Source organism: Aquila chrysaetos, chromosome 2 (assembly GCF_900496995.4).
Source record: "Aquila chrysaetos chrysaetos chromosome 2, bAquChr1.4, whole genome shotgun sequence".
Classification (NCBI taxonomy): Eukaryota; Metazoa; Chordata; class Aves; order Accipitriformes; family Accipitridae; genus Aquila; species Aquila chrysaetos.
The window spans coordinates 12,483,360-12,509,455 of NC_044005.1; the positions used below are offsets into that span (position 1 = coordinate 12,483,360).

A 26,096-nucleotide genomic window follows, 5' to 3' on the forward strand; every position below is an offset into this window, starting at 1 on the left:
AGCGGGGAGAGGCTGGCTGCACAGCTCCAGGGGCTTCACGAGCACCTCCTGATTTCTATGGCTTTTGTTTTGCCAAAGTCAAATGCGTTGCTCCTGTCTTCTGGCATCAGGATTGACCAGGAGCTGGCTAGGAGGACTCATCACTCCCCCATCGCCTTTATTTTTAATCAGCATGAGGAGCACCCAGTTCTGCCTACATGTTACTACTTTTTATGGTGTTTTTTTCACCCCTGGACTCTTGACTTCAGCGAGTTGTGCTACTTGCTAAAAACTTTGGCTCCTCCATTTGGCTGCAAGGTGAAGGTGTTGTTCTTTGGTGACCTCCATTGCGTAGGATCCAGCCTGCTTTCCTTACAGAAAGGTTTCCCTTCCCTTTTTCCGTACCACTCCACCTAAGCTCTTCTGGAGGTGGTGTACTCCTGACAGCAGCCTGGGTGGATGCAGTTCCCACATTGTTCTGACCTCATGGGACCTGGCTGACATCGTTTGTCTCATTTAAACTGGTTCTTTGGATTTTGTTGAAAGTCCATCGATAGTCAATGACTTTTTCCTTAAAATTGCCCCTTCTGCATTCTGGATCGTACGTAGGAGTCTTTCAGCAGAATAAATGGAAACTAAAATCTAGCCATCCTGTTCATGGAGAAGGCATGGAGAATGCAAATTCCTGGATTAAACACCAGGTGACAAATGAGAATCTAAAGAGGTTATTTAAAATCCCGTGACTTTCCCCACACAAAGCAGTATTTTCCTGTCATCGCAGCTGTGCTCCTGCTTCCCATTTCCCCCGAGTGTGCTGGCCCACTGCCCATAACCACCCCAAGCCCCACAGCACATCCAGCTGGGACCGCCGGCTCCTCTGGCTCACGATACAGAATATGAGCACAGGCTGAAAGAACAACGGAGGCAGGAGATGGAAGCCTTTAAATCCAGGTTTCACAGCCTCAGAGACCACGTGAAAAACCCTTAGTCTTTTTATTTAGCCTTTTCCTTCTTTATTTAGTCTTTTCCTATGTGAACTACTCTGTTCGCAATTTGTATACCTGTAACTTTGTCCATCAGAGTGATTATTAATTAATAATTTATTAACAATTCCCTGACAACACAGGAACGGGATTCTCCTGGGGAAATACACTTCCCTCATGTTTCTTTTAAAGATGCCAGATGTCTCCCTTAATTGCACAGATACAAAGCCATACTCAATTGACGTCAGTGCTGTTAGCAGGGATTTATTAATATCAGATAGATATAAAAATCAGTATCGAGCAAAAATTCAGAGAGAATAATACAACACCCACACAAACTTCCCTTTGAGGAGTTCTTGGTGCTGATACTTCCCTTATTTGCAATGTATGGCTGAAGTGGCTATGACCCTAGGCTCGGACCAGAGCTCTCCTTTGCATCATCTCTTCCCCCCTTGAGAAAGAAAATCCTGTGCAGAAAATGCATCTATCACCATGGTAATGAGATAAGATTAGCAGTGGAAAAAACAGCACTCTCTAGCTCCAGCCTCAGAAAATGTCAGGGTCCTGGGAGCAGGAACAGGCTCTGCAACCTCTTCCCCCTCCTTGCAGGTGCATGGCCGCCTGTGTTCAAGGTCAGCTCTGATACGGTGCAGCTGAGTAACCTTGGAGCTGAGTGACGCAGAAGGAGCAGAGTGAGAAGGAGCTGGGAGAAGCCCAGTCTGGGGCCTCCCCACCTTGGCACTTAGGCTGGGGCCCTTGTAAAGCTTGCATACCCGCATGGGCATGCCTGTGCCCAGCCATGGCCCTCGCTGATCCCGGCCTTGCCTTACTGACCTGGCTTCACCCTGGACCTGCCCCGTCATGACGGATTTGCATGGCCATCACTGGAAGCTAATAGCATCCTATTCACAGAAACCCAGGATGCAGCTTTCTGCTGAGGCTAAATTACTAGAGTCTTAGCTATTTAGTAAGCACCAACATTGAAGCATGTGCAAGTAGAAAAACTGATGTCCAGAAAAGATGGTTTAACATTTATTGGATTTCCGTGACACTCATCACAACAGGAGGAACCATTCCCTCTGTTTTACTGACAATGATTGGGTGAACCCCTGTTTCTTGGGTTCCTAACCCAAGATATCAAAGATTTTTTTCTTTTTCCTCTGAAAAACATCAAGGAGTTGCAGAATTTTACTGAATTAAAAGCAGCATCACCTGAGTGCTGGGGCCATGTCCTTGATGGATGCCAACCGGAACAGCTCTAAGGAAGCTGTGGAGACACCCTGGTGCTGGTCCACACTAGGTAAGGAAGTGGTATCCTGGGAAAGCTGTTCAGCGGCTCCAGAACAGCTCCGCACCAATTCCGGGTCCAGAGACAGATTCTGACACCTCTGTGGCAGCAAGATGATTGTCTTCAAAAGAAAAACATAGACAACACCAGCAGCCTGTCAAGCATGTAAGCAATCCCAACGGCTCCAACAACTTTATAAGACTTAAGCTGAAATTTAAGCGTGCAAACGGTATTTCACAGATAAGGCTTTCAAGAGCATTGTTTTCAAGCTGCTTTTTATTGTCTTGCTTCAAGGTTTTCTGTTCCACATCTTCACAGTTCAGTGGTGTTACTGAATGCCAAGGAGTCAACAGCCCACTGAGGCTCTTTCGGAGTAATTAGTTTGAGAAGAAAATAGCTGCCACAGTTTGGAAGACTAATTAATTGGTGGGTCAGCTACTTTTGTTCCATCTCTCCTTGCCATTTCCGTTCACTGGTTTCACTGGGAACCCAGGACTGCTGTGATCTTATTACTACCCTGTAGCAGCCCTCAAATGAAAGGACAGCATTGTTACAGATCGCTACACTAACTACTTTTCAGTGATACCTCTTCTTTTCAAACATCAAAGTTCAGAACTTGCACAACTAGAATACACCCACATAGGAAACATTACTTATTAGAGTTATAAATCAACTCTTTTAACTCTATGGTACATCTGGCCAGCAACAAATCAATCCAGCTGTTTGACTTGTGTGGAGATTGGGATCTTTCAGCAAGCATCTCAACCTAAAGAACAAGGAAGATCTTAGTGGGGAGGAACAATGGCCTCGTGGCAATGCCTCACACAAGTGACCCCACAGAGCAAACTGCGCCCTGTTTAAAAAGCTGACCTCTTTGGGAGCGTCACATTGCGGTTACACCAGCTGGGGTGGCCGCTACCACAGCAAGGGGAAGTAAAAAGCATTCAGCACATCACTATGCCTACTGCAATCACTTCAAATCACTCTTATCTTTAGTCATTGCCTTGCTACAAGCCCGAGCTGTACACTCTCAGGAGCAAAGAATGTACTTTTATATAATACGTGTCTACCATATCCAGCTGAGCGAGGCCCTGACCTCTAATGATGATTTTTAGGCTCTCATTGATAAAAGTAAAACCAGGCAATTTTACTTCTTGTACGCACAACAACAATCAGGATTTCAAACCTCAGCTGAAGCTGCTGAGCTCCTTTCATCTGCTTGTGATTCTGCCCCAAGCAAAGCTGTCAGCTGAGAAGCTCCCCATTGTGCTGGATGAAGAGAAGCCACTGATGAAGGCTGCTGAGCTGCAGCAAAGCTCCTGATCTCAGGCCCCTGGGAGGGAGATGAAGGTTTGTAAAGCCAAGGCTAACGGACCTGCTGCTAGACCTTCCACCTGCCAAATCACAGGATTCACGCTGAGGGTTTTAAACAGAGAGACTGTATGGTATGAAGCAAGTGAGGGCAATCGCCCAACACTTACTGTTTCCTTTCCAGGTGCCAGGAGTCTCTTTGAAGCTTTGAGCAGATGGTATCTGAACACCAAGTTGTCTTTTGAAGATGTACTTGTTACTTTTAATCAGATAGCAGCGGCAATAAATTCAAAGAGTCAGGAAAATTCTAAGTCAGGCTTTTTCCTTCCCTAAAGAAATACTCACAAAACGAACACTCATTTTTAGTACTATCTGGTGGAATCCTCAGTTAACAATCCGAGATGGAAACAGCAATTTGTGTGAAAATAGGGTGAGAAGTGGAACTCAGTGCCAGGAATTTCATAGTTAGTGGTGGCCTCAGGGCTTCTACAAGCCTCCTCCATATCTGAATATTAGGGTACCACTTTATAATACACTTAATCTGATCCACCTGTGGGCTACTACATACAAGAACATTTTCACTCTCTGCACACTCCCACCATGTTTACCCCAAATCTACCATCACACAGCTTTGCTATAACATCATCAGTTCACTGACCCTATGAAAAATTGTTTTTTTGGGTGGATTTATTTCCTAGTTTCCCTATGGGAAAGAATAGGTCTGTCTTGCTAGTCACTAGTTCTTGGGGTGAAAAAAAAAGATCATCCCCTTTGGTGGCAGCCTGCAATTACAATTAAGTCTGCTCTAAAATGAAACTTAACTACACCCTGAATTAAACTTCACCTCGTCACAGCTGGTAGCAGCCAACACCATGCAACACATACCTCACACAGAAACCTTCTGGTATTGGTATCAACCCAGATCTGCAAAGCCACAGCTGTGGACGATCAGCACAGAGCAACTGATTATTTTGGTGAATCCTGCTGACCTACACTAGCTAAGAATCAGCCTCAGAGAATCAGAAGGTGGTGCCTGCCCATGCTGCAGGGAGCTCTCTTGTACACTTTGTTAAGGGGCCACAGCATTTCTCAACATTGCAGCTGTGACACACTCCTGGGAAAGAGCAAGGCTTCTCATTCCCTGCACAAGCAGGAATTCTGCTCAGAAAGGCAAAGCCGGCTCAAACTCCTACCCACAGTACAAGCACCCACGTCCCACTGCAACAGGTAAGTGACTACCAGGGAGGTACAACTTGCAAAGTCCTACAACCACATCACCAAGGTGACGGGGAGATACTGGTGAGTGATTTCATTATCCGGGTATTGGTCATGCCCAACCTGTTGATACAAGTATGCAGGAAAGCCAGGGCTGCCTCCAACTAGACAGTGTTTTTAACCCTTCCCTCTCAAGCTTGTCACCACCCCTGAACTTGTAGCCTTTCACTTTAAGAAGGTTCCACAGGTTCTAGTCTCTTAATTCTATCCACACAACAAAACCCCACCCATTAGTTTTCTATAGGAATAGCAGGCAAAAATCATCAGCTCTGCAATAGTGACACTGTATTCAGCTGGGATTTTTTCAGAGGATCTCAACCTTGCAGCCTGGCAGGCAAATGCCTATAATGGCATTTTCCTTTAGAGAAAAAGAAGCCAGGAATAAACCTGTATTTCAATTGAAAATCATGTTTTTGTACTACTACAATAAACACCCGTCTAAACACTTTCAAATGCTTCCTGGCTTCACCCCATCTTTCTAATGCTGTTTGTCACATCTGCTAGTGCCAAGTGACAATTTGCTCCCAGGGCCACCTGCAACACAAGTTCACAGACCTACACCACAGCTCAAGTCACCACTATTGTACCCAGCAAACATAATCTTCCCCTTCATCCAACTGCAAATTCTGCTGAAAGTTTGACTAGAAAAAGCAGCTCACTGCACTAGTGCCTTGATCTCTCAAAACTTGTAATACTGAATCTCACAACAATGAAAGAAAACATTATCACTCTCTTGCCACTCTTGGTTTTCCAGAGTGGAAGGCTGTGAAGGGCAACAAAAAAACCTCTCCCCCAAGCCCCTGCACTGACCCACACACCTACACCAAAACCCATCACTCACCATGTCACACATTTCCCCATTTAGATGGGCGGAGCTCCTCTTTGTTCCTGAAGGAATCTGGCACCTCTGCATTGGCATTTGGGATCTACAAAACTCACTTCCACAGCTATGCAGGTCAGCATCAGGGGCTCCTGTGCTCAAGGAAACCATGCCCTCTTCACCTCCCTCCACCCCCCAAATCAGACTGGAGCAGGACCAGTCTCCTGTGCTATGATGACACCACACAGCGGGTGTGTAAAGCCACAGCCAGCTGTTCAGTGGCAATGCATGTTAACTGCAGAGGTACTGGTTCCCTCAGCTCTAGTCAGAGCTCTGAAACCTGTACTTAATGGAGCTGTTGAAAACATCAGAAAAAAACCCCCAACTTCTGTAATGAATACCTGTGGAAGTTTTTGTTAAAAAAAAAAGCCTGCACGGATCACAATGGGGTTGCCTTCTGTTTTAAGAAGCTGGCATCTGTACGCTGCAGGTTACCCAACACCTGCTTCTTGCCCAGGGTTTCAAGTCTCCACTGTTGCAACAGCCTCTAAGCTAAGGTTATTTTTTTTGCCTCAGTCGAGACATTTTTGTCATTTTGTCTCAAACTCTGCACATCAGCTTTTGTCGTTTTGTCTTCAACTTTGCATGTTTCACCAAGTTATGTAAATACTTACTTGGAAAAGAAATAAGGGAGTTCAGAGTCACAAATGAAGATTGACCAAAACCAAATCCTTTATTTCCACAACTGTATAAATGTGCTCCAAGTATGTGTCCAACACAAGTTAGAAAAACAAAATAGAACATGCCAGTTGCAAACTAGATCAGTTCACCGACGTGCTGACTCCTTGGTATTAGGCTTAGTTACACAAGACCAGTCACAGTAAAAAGATACATTTTAGAGTACAAAGAGTAGCAGGATGTTAAGCCATTTCAGCTTGTGCACATACAAGTCACACTTCTGGCAGAAAATGCAGAGAAGTTTGCATTATTATGCTGGAAGCTACGTTGCATCACTTTAAATGGCATCAATATCAATATCATCATCTTTATTGTTTGCAGGCTTCACAGTTTCAACTTTAGGTACACTGGCAGTTGTAGAGTACACCACCTGTGGAAACAAGACACTTACTTTTACTACAGCACCTACTGTCATCAAGCACTAGAGTAGTTTTAACATCAGAAGCTGCAACACACCCGCCTGCTCAACAGCCCTCCTGTCTATTGCCATGACCTGCTTAACACGCTGCTCTGTTCTGAAATGCACTGCACACCATCTTCCCCTACAAGAACTAATGCTGCACAGGAAACCTGAGTTCAGGCATGCCGACACTACAACTATGCCGTAACATCTGTCTTTAGAAGGCAGAGGCATGCATGTGTATCTGTAGGAAGCAGGATCTCATACCCACGAACAAGAGTAGGTACTACTGGGATGAGAATGAGTAAACAAACAAAAAGCCCACATGCAAAAAAACCCAAAAAACTCAACCAACCAAACAACAAAAAAAACCCTCAGCCACAGTCAGCTGAAGCATAGCTAAAGGATTTTACCTAGGCCTATACTGTGAGGAAACGGTCATTTGTTCTTTAATCAACTTTTCTAACAAACATACACCCACTAACTCTTCTAGAAGATGAGGCTTTACACACAATACCTCCCGTCAATCTTCCACTACATAAACTACTCTACTGTGCAAGAGACTGTTCATACTATTCCACAATGATAGTCTTTGGCTATTAAGATGCACCTGTACCATTACAAAAAGGATCTTAGGTAGACAAGTGACTATGTGTAGCAAAAACACTCTGACACAGCATTAGACATGAGGTGTCCCTCCACCTCCCAACATGCACAGTAATACATGAAGTAAACTAAGCTATTTTATAGTGCACCGAGACAAAGACTTAAGCATGCAGGAACAGCGCAACCTTGGAGTTGTTTACAGTAACTGAGTCTTTCCTACCTCTATGTTTTCATCTTCATCCTCTTCTTCATTACCGGAAGATTCTTCTTCAGCTTCCTTTAGCCATTTAATAAATGGTTCTGCTTTGACACGGATTTCTTTGGCAAGCTCCTTTGAAACGTATTTCTTTGAGGCCTGAAAGACAGAAGTAACCAGACTTTGTTTGAACACTGCAGCAGTTTACATTAGATCATACCCAAACACAGCAAAAGCCTAACTTTGAACTCTCACCTCTCCCCACTGCCTTCAACAGCCCATTTTTGAAAGGGAGGTTTCTCCCAGTTAACTTCTCAGATTAGTTGTTCAAAGACATCTGCACAAGAAGCTACACCAGAAGGGAAAAAACCAGACACAGTATACTACATTCAGGTACTTAGCTTGTATAGTACATGACATACTACCCCTTACCTTTTCTGCCCAGCCAAGGATGACTTCTTCTTCCAGAAGATCTGCATCATACATTTCCTTCAAAATATGTGGTATTTTAGAAATAAGCTGAGACTGATGCATGGCTACCACACACTCAAAGCCATGGAGAAGGTACCGCTGAGCTTTCTTGTTGTTGTGGCAGAACTAAAATCACGATAAAAGCAAACACAATTAAATTAGCTTTTTTTCCCCTCTCCAGAAAGGACTGCTGCTTCTCAACAAAATGAGATAACAAAATTTACAACAGCTCATACCATCGCTCCCAGCAGTTCTCCCTAGCTAAGGAGGCATTTAAAAAAAACAAAACAAACTACAAAAAGTCTTCTTCCCCAAAGTACCGAGCAATCGAGAACTGAGTCAAAAGCAGTTGTTACAAAAAGCCAACCCAACAGTTGTTACACTGGATGCAAAAGAAGAGGCTGCTTACACGAAGGAAGTGACGCCTGTATTTCCTTATCTGTTCACGAATCTTTTCGTCAAAAAGGACTTCAGTGAGAACTAGTGGGCCCATAGCCTTTACATCCAGTCTCTCTGCTTCTGCTACAATGTCCTTGTCAGAAGTATCAATGACACCTTCTTCCTTCTTTTTCTACAAAGACAGTAACGGGTAGAAACGTTTTAGAGCTACTGAGGTCTGCGTCAATGCTCTATTGCACCACGTCCTTCCCCACCACTGGTGGAACTACTTTGGTAGAAGCTTACGCAGCTTGCGCTTAGTCTCCTTACCAACATTTTATATAACTGCAGCAGACTGACTACCAAGCAAACCACCAGAGAATATTCACCTTCACAAAGTCAAATAGTATGTTGACTCTCTCCTCCACTGTTCTTTCCAGGTCTTCACTAAGTGTGAGGTTCTTCGCATGGTCACTAATTTCATCCATTCTACGCCTCTGGGCTTCTTCTGTTGTGTCTTCACCCCAATCATCATCATCCTCCTCCTCCTCAAAAACATAACCAAAGCAACAGGTTCACACAATGTTACTACAAGTTTAGCAATAGGTGTCTTTTCCAAATGCGGATTTGACAGCATTTTTAAACAGGTACTTTTGATCTTTCCCTAAAGAAAGGGTTATAGTATTATTTGGAAGTCAAAGATGATGGAGAAAGCATAAACGCAGGGAAGAAGTAATGTAAGCTAGACATGAGTTTGTAGCCATCTGCAGGGTGACTTGAAGAGCAGTTTTACCACTCCTATCTAATATGCTCATGAGATACTCCTTTTCAGGGACCTGGACTGTAAAGGGTATGCAGCTTTCACTTAGTAAGGAACACAAACACTGCTACTGAAGAGTTGATAAAGCTGCTATAAAGGAGACCCAGGGATACTTCTATTCCAGCAATGAAGTTCTGGATACAATAAGAACTTTTGGTGCAATGTTGACTAGCAGTGGGAATACCAGTGATTTAAATTAGAGCAAGACACCACACACCCCCACCTCCCTGCTTTCCCTTCTACTTACCACAACCTGTGGAGGTGTAATCTCCTCTGGTGGTGGGGGTGGAAGTGTCTCATTGCTGGACACAGAACCATTCTCTTTGTCCTTGCCTTTTCTGTTCTTCTTCTCCTTTTCTTTCTTTCCTGTACCAGTGTCACCACTTTCTGCAAGTCAATTTTAATGTTTTATTCCATGAACTATTGAAAGCCAAAGTCCCTGCACTACCTCACCTCTGCCAAATCCCCAAGTGAGTTGGGATGCTTTTATTAGCAGCAAGTTATGTATAGTACCCATCCCCAGATAAACTCAGGGCAGATATACATCTGCTGGGCAAACCCCTGGTTCTGGTGAAAGTCTCATTTCTCATCAAGACATAAGATTGTCCAAGTCTATATAACAGGTGACCTCACAACACAGAGACCCCTGGAATAGGTTAGACTTTTCTATTCTAGCAAGCTTAAATTGCAGCAGGCAACTAGATGCTTACTACAGAGTGTTGCTTGCACAGAACAAGTACATTACAGTTAGCATTTACTACACTGCTTTTACTTCCTACCCTTCTAGTTCACACTGACTTGAAGACAAAGCTGCAATGAGCTCCTGGCTGACTAGCTCCCTTCTTGAGTCTTGTCCTGCACAGGCAAATCCAACTCTTCAAATACTTCTACTTGGGAAGAATACAGGATAACAAGGGAAGAGACTGCTCATATTGAAAGTATGAACACAGCTGCTTCATCCTGACCCACAAACATACTCTGAGTACGCTGGAGTCTTTTTACAATTTAATTATATGTGAGCTATTCGTTTTTCTGCTTCCATTAACCTCACTCACACTGAAGAAGTTCCCTTTACTCCCACTAGATAAGGAAACACACTTACCAGGTGGGTTTTTGAGAATAAACGTGCAGAGCTTATGGTTTGTGTCAAGCATGCCTCGATAGCCACAGGCTTTGCAAGAGTTACCTATAGTTTGTTTCTTAGGATTGACATGCTGTAAAACAGAACAACCTCCAGTTAACATTCCACTTACAGAACAATTAAGTATTAAAGTCTAAACCTGATGTTTACATCATCATCCCCACAGGCTTAAGCCAGAGGTTTAAATACTTTATATCACCCCTAACACAGCAAGTCTTTAAGTAGCAATTTAGCTTACAATTCTGAACTGTTACAAATGTAAAGCTTTGCCCAAAGAGGGCGTGTGTGTGCACTGCATTTTCTCTTCATAGATATTCAAGTCAGCTATTAAATTCACACCACCTCCATAAACATCTAATGAAGTGTTTCCATAGCGCTACCCCCAACAGACTGAGCACACTCACCAGATCAGTTTCAGGATTCTCACACTCAGGACAGAGAACAAATTTTTTAATGAATCCATCCAACATGTCTTGCAGCTTATTCGCCTCATGAGATCCATTGACAATGTAACGGTCATTCTTAACATCAAACTGGGTCTGTGCTCCCAGCTCACAACCAAAAAATTTGGTAGGATCTGTAAAGAAAGTACAATAATCACCACTGCTCTCATATCTTGTGATTTTTAACAGCAATTTAATATGCCATTGCTTCTTTCTGTTCACTATTTCATCCTGAGATAGTCACGTCTTTCTTACAAATCTCGAAAAAAGTGTTAATGCTTATTAGCTACGTAACACTACCACTTTGAACAGACAAAAAAAAAGTGCTGTGTCACTCTAGACTACTTACACGTTGGAGGCCGATTAAGCGCCTTTGCAACGTCAACCATGTTGACTATAACTGTCTTTATTCCATTTCCTTTGCCCTCCACCTAAAAGAAAAAAGAAGTTTTAAGATTAAGTGACTGCAACAGCCAAACCCAGTGTGCATTTTCCCCATTTCACTACATCTAAGTTCTGCTTTGCAATGTGTCATCTTAGAAGAGCTAATGGGGACTTAGTCTGGACAGAAAGGACCAAACATGCTCCTTTGCCCTCTGACTGGCTAAACATTATCATTACCTCACACCTTTCTTCCTCCTCTAACAAGAGAGCAAGTGGTGTGAAACACTACCTACTTACCGCTAATGGTTAGTAAGTTACCTTGGCAATCAGACGGGGCATTTTGTAGCGATAGAACTGATCTGAAACACTGCGGTTGACGTTGACAGACATTTTGCCTTATTAGTAGCTTTATCAATAAGATGAAGAGATCTTTGATTGCAGTTTTTTGGTATCTTCTGTCTGGAGAAGACGGGATGACATAAACGACTGCAAGAGTTCTCGGTCTCTGACATGAAAAAATTTTCGCCACTGAGGCTGTAAGGTTCTTGCTTGTATGCTATGTTTCCCCAATACAGGTACCAGTGGCTGCGCAACAGCTCTGCAAGTGTTAATAAACAGAAAGAAAGGAAGTTTATCTTAATGTGCGCCAACCAGGTTTTGCTACAGAGCTATATAAGGGACTATATTATAGGGTGAAAAGAAGAAAAAAACTCCAAACATTCTTTACGCTATGGCTTGCTTCAACTTGTGGAACTGAAACCAACAGCCTTGAATTGTATACTAAGGAACTTTTCCTCAACTACACCACAGAGCTTTCCACCCTCTTTTTTCTTACTATCCAAAGCATTGAACAGCTTAAAGCTATTTTCTGTACAATTAACTCTGGAGGAGTGCTGCAATTAATAAGGAAGGGAAAGGAACACTGCTTGATTTATTATGGAGACCAATGGGTCTTGCACCAAGAGGGTCATGTGATACATTTCAGGCTGCAGGAAGCAGGAGAAAGATCTGGAAAACAGTTTCAATTTCCACATCATAGCATGAACCCATGACATAAACAGAAGTCTGTCAGAATGTTGAGAAATATCAGTAAGATGAAGCAGCACCAATCTGTAGCCCAACATAATTTTTACATGGCTTACCAGTTTTTTTGGATCGGAGTGGAAAAGAGTTGAAAATTAGGTAATTCTCCCTCTCACTTATGGATTCTCATAGCAGCTTCTGTTGAGTTTTGACTTAACAATAAGCCTGATAAAGTCTGACATAAGTTGCTTCACTGTAGAAAGCCTAGCAATGCAGAGGTACAGAGCAGTGCAGCAGCTTTTCCAGTTGATTTTTTTCTTAGGGGAAGGGGGGAGGGGAAGGAAGGGGAAGGAGGATGAGTCCTATTATTAAAGTTGCCTTAAGCAGTATTTACATATTTAAATTAACATGTGTCTCTATAATCAGATCTAAGAGTACTTAAGCCACAACTGGTTGACTACACAGGCAACCCTGACTACAGTATGGCTATTCTGACACGTCATCATGTTGTTATCATTAATGACAGAAGCGTTGACACATTAAAATAGCCTTCCTACTATTTATGCATAAGAGCACATCTCCTGGTTCCACGTGGTCCGAGTCCCTCCGATCAGGCTCACAATTTCTTCACATAAAAAGCGAGCAGATTTGTATGTGCCTTGTGTTCTACATTAGCCCAGATGCAGTTTTGCCCTTCCTCAGCAAAAAGTGCACCACGGACTCTGTTTCAAGCTCGAGCCTTCCTTCCCCAAGGTATCTAAAAAAAGCCACCATGTGACCTGGCCACGTGCCTGCAGAAGCACTGAGGAAGCAGGTATCTCGGTGACTGAGCATGAGCTCTCAGGCAGAACATGCCGCTTCCCCTCCTTCCAGATTACAGCTTTTGTCTGCTGTAGACTAAAGCTCCCTCTCCTGGTCCCTTGGACACCTCATCCCAAGCACCACCCCCCCCCCCCCCCCCCCCCGTATGCTATGCACAGAGGAAAGAGCGGGAAGGCAGATAGACTCCCTCCTTCAAAGCACCATTTCCCCGCCCCACTCAGCCTGTGATGAGTCATAAATGCAGCAATTAAGCACTGAGTCAGCCCTGGAAGACATGGCGGGGGAATCACCTCCAGCCACGCGTGCGCTCTCCAACCGCGAAAGGGGGACGCTCCGCGGCTGCCCCCCACGCTCCTTGTCCCCCGTCCCCCCCCCCCCCCCGCGCCCCGGGGCTAACCCTTCAAGAGCAGGCGTCCCCCCCCCGGGTTTGTAACTGCGCCACAGCTCCCCGCGCCCCCTCCCCGCCCACCCACAGCACGGGGAGGCGCGGCCCCAGCCGCCGCCATCTTGTCTCGTCGCATGGCAGTGGTGGGGAATTACAAGGAAAAAAAAAATTAAAAGAAACACCAAAAAAGACAAAAAAACCCCACCCCAAAATCAGCAAACGGCTATAACTGAAGCTTTGGGCCTTTTCGGGTTTTTTTCGGGTCTTTTTCGTCGTTTTCTCTTTCCCCTCCCATCAAGGTCCCGGACACTTCAATACACAAAACCTGTCCCACTATCCACCGTTTACCGACGACCCCACGCTCCAGCCCAGCCTGAGGCGCCCGCCCGCTCCCCCCACCTTCCCAGGACCCAAACCCTCCTCTCAATCCCGGCTGTCCCCATCCGCCCTAGCCCAGGGCCAATACTCACCGTTTTCGTCCAATAAAGACATAAACCCAACGCTGCTCGCCCCGGGCTGCGACGAAGCCGAGTGTGCGAGGAGAACAGGGCCGTGGGGGCGCTTATATCCGGACGGAGAGGGAGGCGGAGGCGGACGCCGCAGCCTCCGGGTCCCGGCGTCCTGGGGCGGGCGGTATCAGCAGGGACAGCAGTGCCGGACAATCTGCGGGCAAGACACAATCAGGGGCATCGTTAGTGGCGACACCTGTGAGGAGAGGGAGGAGGAGGAGGGGGGAAAAAAGGGAAGGGGGGAGGGAGAGGCGGCGGCTGGCGCGCAGCTCAGGCAGAAGGGGGCGGCTGATGGGACCCCGGCAATGGCTGCCCCGTACTCACCTCTAGAATGTTCTCGCTCTAACTGAACAACGCCAAAGCTGGGATCAATCAGCCAGCGGCGTGCTCCGCCCTCCCAGCCCCGCCATTGGCTCGCCGCTCGCCTTGGGACGAAGCTATTGGCTAAGGCCTCCCCGTCCCCCTCACCCACTGGCGGCGACCGCTATCGATCAAGGCACCCCTGGCTTCGCCTCCCTCCCCCTCTGCCCTCCCCCCGCCGGTGCCCCAAAGGACATCGCGTCTACATCGACCGAGTCTCGCGAGAGGGCGCGGGAGGCGGCGGGGGGGAGGTGCGGGAGCTGGCGAGGGCTGAGTCAGTGCGGCGGGGCCCGGGGCTTCGAGCTTCCCCGGCCTCCCCTTCCTTCCTGCTGCGCTGTGCGGAGAGACGTCTCCCGTGCCCACCCGCCGCGGTCAGCGCCGCTTCGCGCCCCGCGGCAGGGAGGGGCCCCTCGGCTTCCCCTCAGGGCTGCCAGCCCTCCCGGGAGGCGAGCGGGACGGCCCGGCCCAGCCCCCGCGGCCTAGCAGGGCCCCTCGCGTTTGGGGCCGGGCCCGCGCAGGCCGCGGGCGCCGGGCGCTTCGGGAAGGAGCCCGAGTCGCGCTCCCCGCCCTCGCTTTCCGCAGGCAGGCGGCACGGAGCGGGCCCGGGGGAGGGCGGCGGTGCCCCTCGCCCCGCCGCGCTCCCGCTCGCCGTGGCAGCCAGCCCACGCCCGGCCGGGGCTGGGGAGAGGCGTGTGGGGCCGCGCTTCTGATGGAAGCGAAGCCTGCAATGCAGTAGGAATGAGAGTCTGGGTGGGTTGCGACTTGTAATAGACCGGCAATGACTGAATGCTTGACATTACAGTAGCTATATTACAAATAATTTAAAGCAATTAACTTGCTGAATAAGTTGTGTTTTTCCTGTACAGCCTGCTTTCAGGGTGCAGGAAGGAGCCTATTAAACTAAAGTGTCACAAAGATTCAGCTTTGGGCAGCTTACAAAGGATGGTACGATCACCATGTCTATGTACTCTATGTAAAATGTTGCCAGCTCTCCTTAGCTGAATTGGGACCCTGGATGAAATACACGTTTGCATTTACATTCACTTAAAAAGCAGAAGACTTCAGTGCTTTCTTCCCTGTGCTTTATTCTTTCCCATCTTCTTCCATAGTCACTTTTCGAGCATCACAGTGAATTACTATTTTGGACATTTTAGAATGTGAATAATGTTCAAGTGGCAAAGAACTTTTTTTGACTTTTATCAATTGAGTGATGAACCAACTCTCCCACCCTATATAAATACACTCCAGCAGAACAATACTCAGTTCCTGTCACTTGTGTCTTACTGAATAATGTTGGAAGGCTCGATGGCTATGTGGGTGTATAGAGGAAAAGAGAGGAAATGAAGATAAAACTAGTAGTGACATTAAATAATGTCATATACTCTAAATCTCTTTCTGCCTGAAGTTAGTTTTGAAACATAGGTTTCTCGGCTGACTTTGATAACATGTTGATACAGAATCATTTAGGTTGGAAAGGACCTTTAAGAGCATCAAGCCCAACCGTTAAAGGAAACACCACTCCTGTTGAACCTTCAAGTACATCTTGAACATTTTTGGTGTGATATGCAAAAGAACTGCATTCAGATATGAAGGTGACTGATAAATGAGGTTTTCTTGGAAATCATAAAAGCTGGGCTATCATTATGAACAGTTCCAGTGACACACAATAATAAAAATCTTGTTCCCTCAGCTGGAGCAACGAGAGATAAATATGCACATCTCAGTGCTTTCTAACAAGATCCTCCTACATGATGGCTGCTGCCCTAGTTATACGTCTCTTTTCAGCCTGTGGAATAGCAAGTCCTTGTAGCCGGGACACAATCCTATAAAACAACATGTGAGTCTGTCTTGGACTTCACTATCTGCATTTGAAAAAGTTAAAAATTCTTCAGGATATGTTAAATGTCTCCTTGGTAAATACACAGCAACACTTTTTAAAACATGAGAAAGAGGGTTTGGGCAAAATAAGGAAGCATCTCCAAAATATGTGAGGCTTGGCAGTTACCATGAAGGGAAAAAAATCATAAAAATGTGGGAGGCAAGAAAAGCACAGCAGGAACTCCTTTGCTGTGAAAATATGCAGCATGTATAACTTGCTAAGTGACTCCTGTCTGTGGCTTTAGTTCCATGCTACAACACCTATGAGGTTAATAAATTATAAGTGTTAAAGCAGACTGCTGCCAACAGCACTTTATTGAGCAGCAAAAGGGAAACGAGACCCTGGATTTGGTGCTATTTGACATATTGAATAATGACATAATGAATAACAGTTATGGTTAGGAGCATAAAGAAGGATTTTTTTTTTATTTTACAGTCTATAAATTGACATCATTAAGTTAAAGAGTTAAGTTACCTTTTAAGATAGTGTTCCTTCTGCAAAAAGCAGGTCCCATTCAGATGAAGTCGTATGATAATCTCCTGGATTATACAAAACAGACTAAAATTGTAGATTATTGTCTTCCCGGTGCCTAGTTGTTGATTTTTTTCTCACCAGAACAATTCATTAATATTAAATGTTGGATCCCAAATATTTTTCACTGAATCTTAATATTTATAGTTTGTTCATTTCAGTATTTTGTGGCTTAGACAAGATAGAAAAATACTTTCTCTCCTCTCACTTTAAAATGTCATATTTTCATGAATCCTGAAGTTCATAGTTCACATTGCTTGTGTGACCTTCAAAATACAGACCACTTTTGTGCTTTGCATTTCACTGGTAGAAACTAAGCAGGTTTTATATATACTTTTGTAGTTAAGACATTTTAAATGGCATTAGTAAGTCAGGTTTTGGAAGTGGTTTCATGTCTGAAAATAGGAAGTTTTCTGCAGTGGACCTTAGGGTGCGTTTCCTTATCACAGGAATGCTTTATTGTCGTTCAGTTCAGCCTTGAACAATTCAAGTTTGTTCTATGTTGCCTTAGTCAGTTTTTATTAAAAATAACAAAGAGTCAATGCCTGTGATAATGCAGCAAAATAAAAATTCTATTGAAAATCTTAATATAGGTCTGTATTTAAAATATAAATCTTCAAAAATGGGCGTTGTAATCATGTGTGTTTATATTCTCTGATAGTCAACTTTGTGTCCTGTCTGCCGTTTATTCTTCAGCAAGTTTGTTGTCTATTGGTGATGTGGTTGGCTATAAACATAACCCTATTTCAATAGCCACTTGGTAACCTTGGCCTTGAAGAATGTTTTCTCTGTGCTGCAAGCTGTACGTGTTATCTCCCAGTGGCTGGTTCAGAGCTGTTATTTTGTCCAGTATCAACTTAGCTGAGTAAGTGATTCCTCGTTGTGCCATCTTCATGGCTTTGGCTGTAATTTCAGTAATTTCGGAAGATGGAAGGAGGGCCAAGATCATGTACAGTTACACTGAACCGTGAATAGGAATAGCTTTTCTTCTTCATATCTTGGCAATGTGTAGAGAAAGTTTAATTATTTACACACCAGGTTTCAACCTTTGGGGAAGCATGAGTCCAAAATCCATCGGGACTGTTACTAGACACTGATCAGTAACAAGGGCAGAGGTTAATTCTGGCTCTACTGTTCAGGAGCTCCACATTGCTGACCAGCAGCTCCCTGTTCATCTTGAGACTCACTTTGTGAAATGCCTTCCTTCCCGTGTGCTGTAACACTGTCATTCTTGTTAGCTATTTTTATTAGTTCAGGAATTAGAGAAAAAAAGGAGAGCAAGTGTATGATGTTAGATACACATACAGCCATTATTTATGGTAGTTATTTTTCTTGCTTCTATTACTATGCAAAAATGCTAAAATCTCCCAGCTAGTGTTTGAGTCCGAGTGCACTGAAAGGGCCCAGTGCTAGCTGACAGCATGAGGCAGGTGCTGCCCCAAATCTGTTGTTATCGTCTCAATAGACACAGCGCGGCTCCCTCCTGCTCTCCCTCTTTCTCTTCCAGTGTGTGTCTGCCTATGTAAGGGAGGCGCCTCTGCAAGCAGAAAAAAACCGGCTTTCTCTGCAGAATATAAACTAGTGTTTGATAGCTGTAAATGCTAAGGGAAAATGCTTTTTCTATGTCCCAGGATTTCCTATCAGGATGCAATGCAGAGGATGAATACAGGCTGGCTGGGTAGGGGAGCAGTGCTAAGGGGATGCTGGGCCTGACTCTCCAGTTAGTGCTGCTCAGTATGAGACCCACACCCTAGGTCATCTGCTGAGATGGGTCACTGCCCGCCTGTACCAACACTGTATCCAACACCAAGTACATTCACTATGTTGCACTAAAGAGAGTAGGGGGTGGCTTCCCAGAGCATCATCAGATCTAATGGGGCTGTTGTCACTTTGGCTTCCATGAATAAGGCTAAGGTGGGCAGAGAGTATCCTGGCTCTGTCTGGATGTATGTTTGCTGTAACACCCTTTCCAAAATAATAGTAGTAATGTGTCTTGTCTTAGACCAACTCGAACATCTGGAAGAACTGGCAAGCTTCATGAACAGCTGAGTAACACCCATCCATGTGGGCTGAGAGAAGGGCTAAAGGCTGTCACGTGCATCGCTGAATTTTAAGCAGTACATATCTTCAGCAATGCATTAGAAAAGTGGGTGTTTGGGCTATCAGGCTGCAGGTACCCAGTGGCCATTTGAGTGGTCTCACTGTGTTTGCTAGGATAACATGGATTTTCATTGTGGAACATGTTGATTTGCTTTGCATGTTTTTTCCTGTGTTGGTGATTTTTTAATAGTGTACCTTTACCTTTGGCATTGCACTTGGCTGGTTCTTTGCCTGTGGGAGGAGTCTGTTGGGAATTTTACAGACAGTAGTTGTTTGGATGAAAAGACAAAATAAAATGTCCTTTTGAGCAAATAAACCCAGGCTGTCTGTGTTTAAAGAGGCAAATAAACAAAGGCAAACTCACAGAAATGAATGAAGAGTGCAAATGGGGTGGAAGTTCAGTCAGGAGGTGAATTCAGCACAGCAGACTTTGGAGGTCTGTGAAAGAGGGATGCCCTGGGCTTGGAGAGCTGTCTTTTTTCCGTGTGTCTCAGCAGTAGGTGGAAGTGTTTGTGATAGGAATCGGAGAAGCCAGGTTTCCTCAGTTTGTCCACGTAGCAGCTTTGGCCACGGGCCTAATTGGCAACCACTAGCCTTATCCAGCAGTTGCATGCTCGTGGTTGGCAAATCTGCCTGCTACATTTATATGGTTGCTGAAAGAAGTGGATGTGGAAGATAAGGAGTCCCTGGGGAATATAGCTTCCAGCTGAGAACACGCTGTCAAAGCTGCCTGCCTGTTCATTATGCCCATTAGCAACCGCTGCATTTACATTTCCCTGCTACTTATCATGGCCAGGCTTCAGACATCAAAATCTGTCTGCTTGTTTGTTAAGTTAAATCTCTCTTCCAGTATCGTTATAGTGATGTATGTTTTCATTTCCATTTCATTAAAGAAATTGCTCAGGTCCTCTGCAGCTGTTATGTGCTTTGCCAACACCTCCACATATACCTCCTGTCTCATCCTTTTTCTTTGGCCTCTGATGGTCTGGCAACCAGTGCTGTGATTATCAGTATTGATTTCCCAGCAGATGTTAACTCCAGTAAAAAAGAGTAGTGAGTGCTTAGAGTTACCTATTGGCTTTCCAATTCTCCGAAGAGGAAGGTGTGGTAGCCCCTGGTTTTGAGAGCCTGTCTCCAGAACTTACTCCCAGTCTGGGGAGTCCTTGGAGATCTTAAGTGCTCTCAAAGCCCTTCTCCCATGGGCAGAAATATGTGGCTGCTGAGCTGGTTTCTAAGGGTCTGCACTGCTAGTTACAGCATGTTTTGCTGTTACGATCTGGTCATTTGAGCATGGAGGAGTTTCTTTGCTTTAAGATAACAAGGGCATTGCTGGGAGAGCTGGGGTTTGGAGGCAGTACTGAGGCCCAGCTAGGGATTACGTTTGTTCTTCTGCTGGCAGGTCTAGTAGAGGAGAAGGTATCCTTGATGCTTGTGCTGAAAGCAAAGGAGAAGTGTGTTTTGAAGGCAAAGGAAAATCTTCATATTCTCCAGAACTAAACCTTTGAAGGTGCTGCTTGACTGGGAAGGCAGAGCCATGCATTTGGAAACAGAGAGAGAGACATATAGCAGAAAAAGTTTTGTCTCTGAAGTCTGATTTTATATCCCTTACAGAGTTGCCTCTCTTGCAACATTGAAGGTATTTTGCAGAGCGCCACAGTTTTTATAGTGGATGATGTTGAATTTGTAGGTTGTAATTCAGAATTTGCTGCTTTCTCGGTAGGTTTTGCCTTCAGCTAGAGTATAGCTGGTGTGGGCTTCTTAATAAAAATACAGGGATTACCTTTTGTAATGAAGCAAGTGATACATGACTGCGACGCAGTGCCAAAGTCTTTGAATGCTCTGGTGTTTGCAGCTCAAATATATTACTAAAGTAAATTATTTGCCAAACTGAAAAAAAAAAAAAAAAAAAGGAGTGGTACTTAAAATAAGAAAATAGAGGCAGAAACTTTGTTCTGTGGTTTGCACATGCCAAGTGTTATGTATGCTAAGGATATTACATAGACTAGTAGCAATGTTAAAATAGCTGATAACACACATGGTTTCCAAGAGTGGTGTAATGAATTAAGTCTGGTTTTGGCCTATGGGGATTCTGTGGTGGCTAATAAAAGCTGACTTGAAGCACTAATAATGTTTCACTCTACCCATCTGCCCATGCCTCATGTACCTGAATGTCAGTGTATTTGGAATTATCCACTGGGTTCAGGAATGGGTAGATGAGGCTGAAGAGACAAGCAGGTGCACACACACACACAGATACACACACCATGATCACATAACTCTTGCTTATTTAAGAAACAAGTCTAAAAATACCCTTGAATGTGAATGCAGGTCAAACATGTTGTTGACTGTAAAGTCTAGCATGATTTTATTGACCTAATGTAGGTTTTTCTTTTTGAGAACAACCCAGGAGACACACTGATGGCAGAACTTTCTTCCAAGGGTATTACCACCTTGAACTGTTTTAAAAATCAGTTTTTGAAAGGCCTTAAGACACACAGTTGGGTCAATGAATGCTCAAATGCATAACGGAGGCTGAATTTTGCCTTGAAGCTGAAGGATGTTATTTTAAGACTCTTTAAGAAACAAATCTTGTCTGCATTGATTGTTTTTGAGCTTTTTACCTGAAATAGTTTTAGGAAACAAGCTTCAAAAATATTTCCTGAAACAGGTATTTTCATAGAGTTGAAAGGATGTAAAATAAATGCAAATAACATGATTTGTGGCTAGTATCTCTGTCCACACTCATCTGGGAAACTATAGTATCAACAACTATGCTAGACTAGATGGTACTTGTGAACATTTTGGTGCTGTAACTCTCTCAGGATGATTTTAGAATTCCAAAGTGATCATGTGCATGTAAGAGAGATCCCTGGTGTAAAACATTATTCAGTCCTTGGGAGTCTAATTTATCCTTCTTTCACTAGTGTCCTTAACATGCCAGTTAAGCATTTTTTGCACTAGTAGTTTTAAGCACAGTAGCATTTTTGCTTCGGTGCCTAATGTTGTCATGGGGCATCTGAATATGCTGTAACTTGCGGTTGTGCAGTTCTCCATGGGTTTTGTATCTGGTATGTCATCCCTGCACTAAAGAACACAAAGTAGGACTTCTTAAAGTTGCTTACAACCACTCCACCCACTAAAAGAAGAGATACTCAAGAAGAATACACTGGCTGATTTCAGTGTTGTTTTGCTGCACCTCTCCCACAGTTTATTTTTAATCATTCTCATGAATGATTTACTATTCCCTTTCTATCATGTTACTTTTTTGTTGTTGTCTCCAGCAGGCAAAAAGCTTTCAAAGGGTTCCTTAGGGTTTAATGTATTGTTTGTCCTAGATATTGGGCATGACTTATTCAGAAATGTGTAATAAATACACAGCTCCTCTCGTTTCTGATTGTTTGCACAGCCAACAGATTAATGGATGACTAGGTGATGGATGAATTCTCCATTCTAGATGAAGTTAGGGAGGGTGTATGGGTGCAGGTGGGATCTCCAAGGTCATATGTAAATGCTTGTGAGCTCATTCATGTCTATGGTGATGCACCATTTTATAGCAGTGGATAATGTGCCAGTTTAACTCAGAGACTTTACCTCTGGGATGTCTTTCCTGGTTGTGGCTTTGTGTGGTCATCCCTGACTATGCTGTACAGATACAATACTTCTGTCTTCAAAGATGTATGCTTATAAATAGTTATTTTTAGTTTGTAGATAACCAGTTCTTTTGATTAGTAGCACCAACTGTGCCTAAAGAAGGCCCTTATTTTCCCTTTTTGCTTTTTTCCCTGGTGCACTGAGACAAGGAGTGCTGCAACAAGGGGTTTTGATAGTTTGGTCTATCTGCTGCTAGGATAAGTCTCTGTGTGAGTCTGTGCACTCTGGAGGATGTTTACTAATACATGTTTGATAAAACTTCTTTTCACTTTATAGATAATGAATTATGAATCTCAGTGCCACTGCTGCTCCCACAGAGACCTGCAGTGAACAACTGAGTCATACAGAACCAGCTTGAAATGTCTCCCCTTGCGGATGTAAGGGAGTCCCATCGCTTTCTCGGCAGAGAGTCCTGAGCTACTGTGTTCTGCACCCTGCAAAATGTTCAGGTGGGCAGGAGGGTGAATGACTTGGCCCCTGCACCTGTCTGGCAGTGTGCTAATTCTGGTGCACAGGGAGGCATATGCTGTGATGTGTGCAGGCAGATTGCTCACAGCTTACTCAGTTCCTGGAACAGCAGGGAAACGGGCAAAGTAGCGGTGGGCTGCCAAGTCACAGCCTGCTAGCTAGGTTGCTTGAGAGTCAGCACAAACCACCTTATCCCCTGCTAGGGAGTAAACTGCTCAGTAACATCTTCTCTTACCCTAGGAAAGATCTTAAAGAGGCAGTTCTGTAGCTTACTTCAGGTTGTGGCAGATTTGCCTGATTTTTGCCTGTGTACTTATTGTGCTCCAGATCTGCAAACAGGTTGTGTTTGCTCTAGTGATTCCAACCTACATATTTCTGCTGAGAGATCTTTGGAAGACGTGATCCGTGTTGGGGAGGTCCGTCTCCCTACATCCGTGGACTCTGCACAGGGCTATTGCACAAGAGGCTGTGCAATATATTCTTCCAAAAAAATCTGTTAATGAGAACAAGTGAATCAAAGGAGAGTTATTAGTCATGGGTTTGCCATAGCAGTCTCTTTCATGGACTGCTGCCTAATGGCTGCTTCTCAATAAATAAATAAAAATATCAGATAAAATGAAGTCAAATTCTTAAGCCTTTACTCAGGACCAGCTAAGCTTCAGCCATTCTCTCTGACCACTTTTGAAAGCTTGGCATGCATCACTTGCATGGGAGAGCTGCGCCAGAGCTGTGAAAACCCCTGTATGTTTTAACTCTTGTCCTGTGTCTTATACCTTCCCGATTTCCCACTTATACTAACTGTGTTTAAAGCTTTTTAGAGGGTCTGTCATTGTGCACAGTCCATGCTAACGCATTAAGGACAGACAGGATTCTGTTCTTAAATCCTGCTTTGAAAATCTCTTCATAATATGTCCCTGGAAGAAACTCCTGGTTTGTTTATTTTGATTTGTCCTTTGGCTGTGGCTGGATGCCTGGTCACGGGCCAGAATGAAACTGGCCGAGTACCAACACAGAGCAATTTGCAGCTCCATGTAAGTGACTTCAGTTCATTTTGGCCATATCTCTGCAGCATTTCCCAGAGCCAGTCATCTGTGCTTCAGCTGATTGGGGTGCAAACTGAACTCTGGCTTGCCTGGCTGAGCCTGCCAAGAAAAGCATTAGCTAAGCAGAAACAGCTTGTAGCTGAGGGCAAAGGTGAGCATGCATTAAGTATCCACATCTTGATACAGAAAGGATGCAGCTACAATCAAAACAGGGGAAAGGGGACTGGGCAGACAGACAGCCGCCTGAGGTGACCCAGGAGTGCATGCCACACTGCTTGCTGAGAAAGGCCTCTTTGTCTCCCTGCATTTTGCCTGCCTGTTTTGACTGAGATGCAGAACAAATGCAAGAAACCCACCTATATGGCGTTGATGATATTTTTCTGTTTCTTGGCATTGCTTTGTTATGCTCAGAAAGGCCTTGAATGTGTTGGACCATTGTGCATATCTCAGCCCCAGCCAAGCAGAGATATCTGTGCAGCTGACTTTGCAGTTCCCTTCTCCCTAACGTGCAGGCTAGAGGATAGAGAGGGTGTCTAAATGCTGGGGCACCTTTCTAACATGAGAATTCACTGCTGAATCACAGCTGGGAGACAGGAGAAAGAGACTGAAGTTCTTCCTCTGTGTCTAGGAAGCAGCGGGGAGCAGAGATGGGGAGGACACCTTTAACCATCACCTACCCCTTTAGCACTGGCTGGTGGGTATGCCTGATCCCATGTCATACAGCATGATATTGCTCCCCTGTTCCCATTTAGATTAGAGCTTGGCCAGTGTGACCTGCATTTCCAGACCTTATTTTGAACATAGCTAATGCAAGCCTTTCTCTGGCAGAAGCCCTGCTGTGCCCATGAGTATCCCTCAAAGAGACAGGACAGCATTTCTTATCAGTTTTATGAGGAATGGTCTTATCAGAGTTCTTGGACTTCACCTGGATACGCACAATTCCTTCTTGTTCTGACAAGACTTTACCACTTTGATAAGTTCTGTCTATAACATCAGCCCCGCCATAGGCTATAGATAACATGATAAAATGGACTTGACTTCCAGTTACAACCAGTTTTGTTTTCAGACTGTCTTTCATATCTATTTCTGCACTGGAAAAATGGTTGGACTGTGGGCCTTGAAGCCATAAGGCTGAACATGAGAGATACCAGTTCTGTGTTTACCTGAACTTTGGCAGCATTCAAAAGATTGGATTTACAACTTGACCTCTTTATCTACCAAATGCCTGTTTGGCAAAATAGTTTTCTTGAATGGCATGCCCTGATTCTGGATTCAGCTCGGTGCTGTTTGGTGCGGCTATTTTGTGGGAAGAGGTAGCTTCCTCCTCCTGCAGTGGGTTTAGGTCCAGCCAGGAGACACTTTGGGTGTTGGTATGAGGTAGTACAGTCCTTTAGCAGTCTTGGCTGCTGTTAGCGAGAGGTAATTCTAGCAACAGAGAATAATGCCTGGAATGTAACGCTTATTTCTTTTAGTTGCCCCTTGCTTTGATGTCCAGCAGGGACAACCTCTGAGGCCATTGGCATGACAGTAGCTTTGGTCACTTTTGGGAATTTGGGACTATGTGGGCTCAAAACTGTTCCCTTTGCATGGGAGGGCTGAGATAAGCCCCATGTCTGAGCTCCAATCCTGTGACTTACTTGAATCTTTCCCATTTCCCATTAACTGTGTAGCTTTAAAAGTTAAACAGCAAACCTCTTCTCTTCAGACCCTCTTCTTTCTTTGTTGCTCTCATGTTCGTTCTCATTCCAACTCCCTAAGGGGAAAACCAAATGCCATTTGCAGTTCACTGCTGTGTATTACATTTATTGCCTCAGTCTTTCTCTCTCGCAGAGCATGAACCCAGCCGACCAACTTCTTATCAGTTTGACGGGCTGTGACTGTTGTCCTGGTGACCAGCGTAGTTGCACTATCATCACGTACAGAAGGCAGCAAAAGAGATGCCTCGACCTGTGGGTGTAGCTGTGCCTGTGCATGATATGCCAGTAAGTCACTGGGATACACGAAGATAAGGTCCAAGTCTTGGTCTATGTATGTGAAAGATGAAGCAAAACCAAAATGGAGAAGCATGCAAAGTTAATAGCTATAAAAGAAG

At 44.5% G+C, this 26,096-nt stretch overlaps 1 protein-coding gene, 1 long non-coding RNA gene and 1 other non-coding gene across 6 annotated transcripts in view; all 3 read right to left on the minus strand.

The window, feature by feature from the left end:
- Positions 1-916: 916 nt before the first annotated feature.
- LOC115352820 overlaps positions 917-26,096 on the minus strand; it is a 29,951-nt gene continuing 4,771 nt past the window's right edge. The window contains exon 3 of the long non-coding RNA XR_003927273.2: positions 917-5,402. This is a non-coding gene — a long non-coding RNA (uncharacterized LOC115352820). The remainder of the gene's footprint in view (positions 5,403-26,096) is intronic.
- Positions 6,365-14,409, minus strand: EIF5 (eukaryotic translation initiation factor 5). Of its 4 annotated transcripts, XM_030041477.2 has the most exons (13): positions 14,297-14,409; positions 13,934-14,126; positions 12,376-12,573; positions 11,552-11,831; positions 11,199-11,280; positions 10,811-10,983; positions 10,368-10,479; positions 9,513-9,652; positions 8,835-8,993; positions 8,477-8,638; positions 8,029-8,193; positions 7,621-7,755; positions 6,365-6,764 (listed from the first exon to the last, which is right to left on the minus strand). In XM_030041477.2, exons 4-13 carry the CDS (start codon positions 11,621-11,623, stop codon positions 6,672-6,674), a joined length of 1,293 nt encoding a protein of 430 aa, XP_029897337.1. In that variant the 5' UTR covers positions 11,624-11,831; positions 12,376-12,573; positions 13,934-14,126; positions 14,297-14,409; the 3' UTR covers positions 6,365-6,671. The 4 variants fall into 4 exon arrangements, with proteins under 4 accessions (XP_029897337.1, XP_029897321.1, XP_029897346.1 ...); XM_030041461.2 differs by lacking the exon at positions 12,376-12,573 and having other exon boundaries at positions 14,297-14,408; XM_030041486.2 differs by lacking the exons at positions 12,376-12,573; positions 14,297-14,409 and having other exon boundaries at positions 8,835-8,990; positions 13,934-14,290.
- LOC115338710 lies at positions 9,867-9,990 on the minus strand. The gene has a single exon (XR_003922519.1). It is a non-coding gene; the product is annotated as a small nucleolar RNA SNORA28 (small nucleolar RNA).

What these genes read in the sequence shown, in the direction of transcription:
- EIF5 (XM_030041477.2), bottom strand. Translation starts at nt 11,623, where the DNA reads ATGTCTGTCAACGTCAACCGCAGTGTTTCAGATCAGTTCTATCGCTAC. An exon ending in TATTCTCAAAAACCCACCTG is followed by an intron (nt 9,653 to 10,367) that starts GTAAGTGTGTTT and finishes ATTGACTTGCAG; the next exon opens with AAAGTGGTGACACTGGTACA. An exon ending in TTACACCTCCACAGGTTGTG is followed by an intron (nt 8,994 to 9,512) that starts GTAAGTAGAAGG and finishes TATGTTTTTGAG; the next exon opens with GAGGAGGAGGATGATGATGA.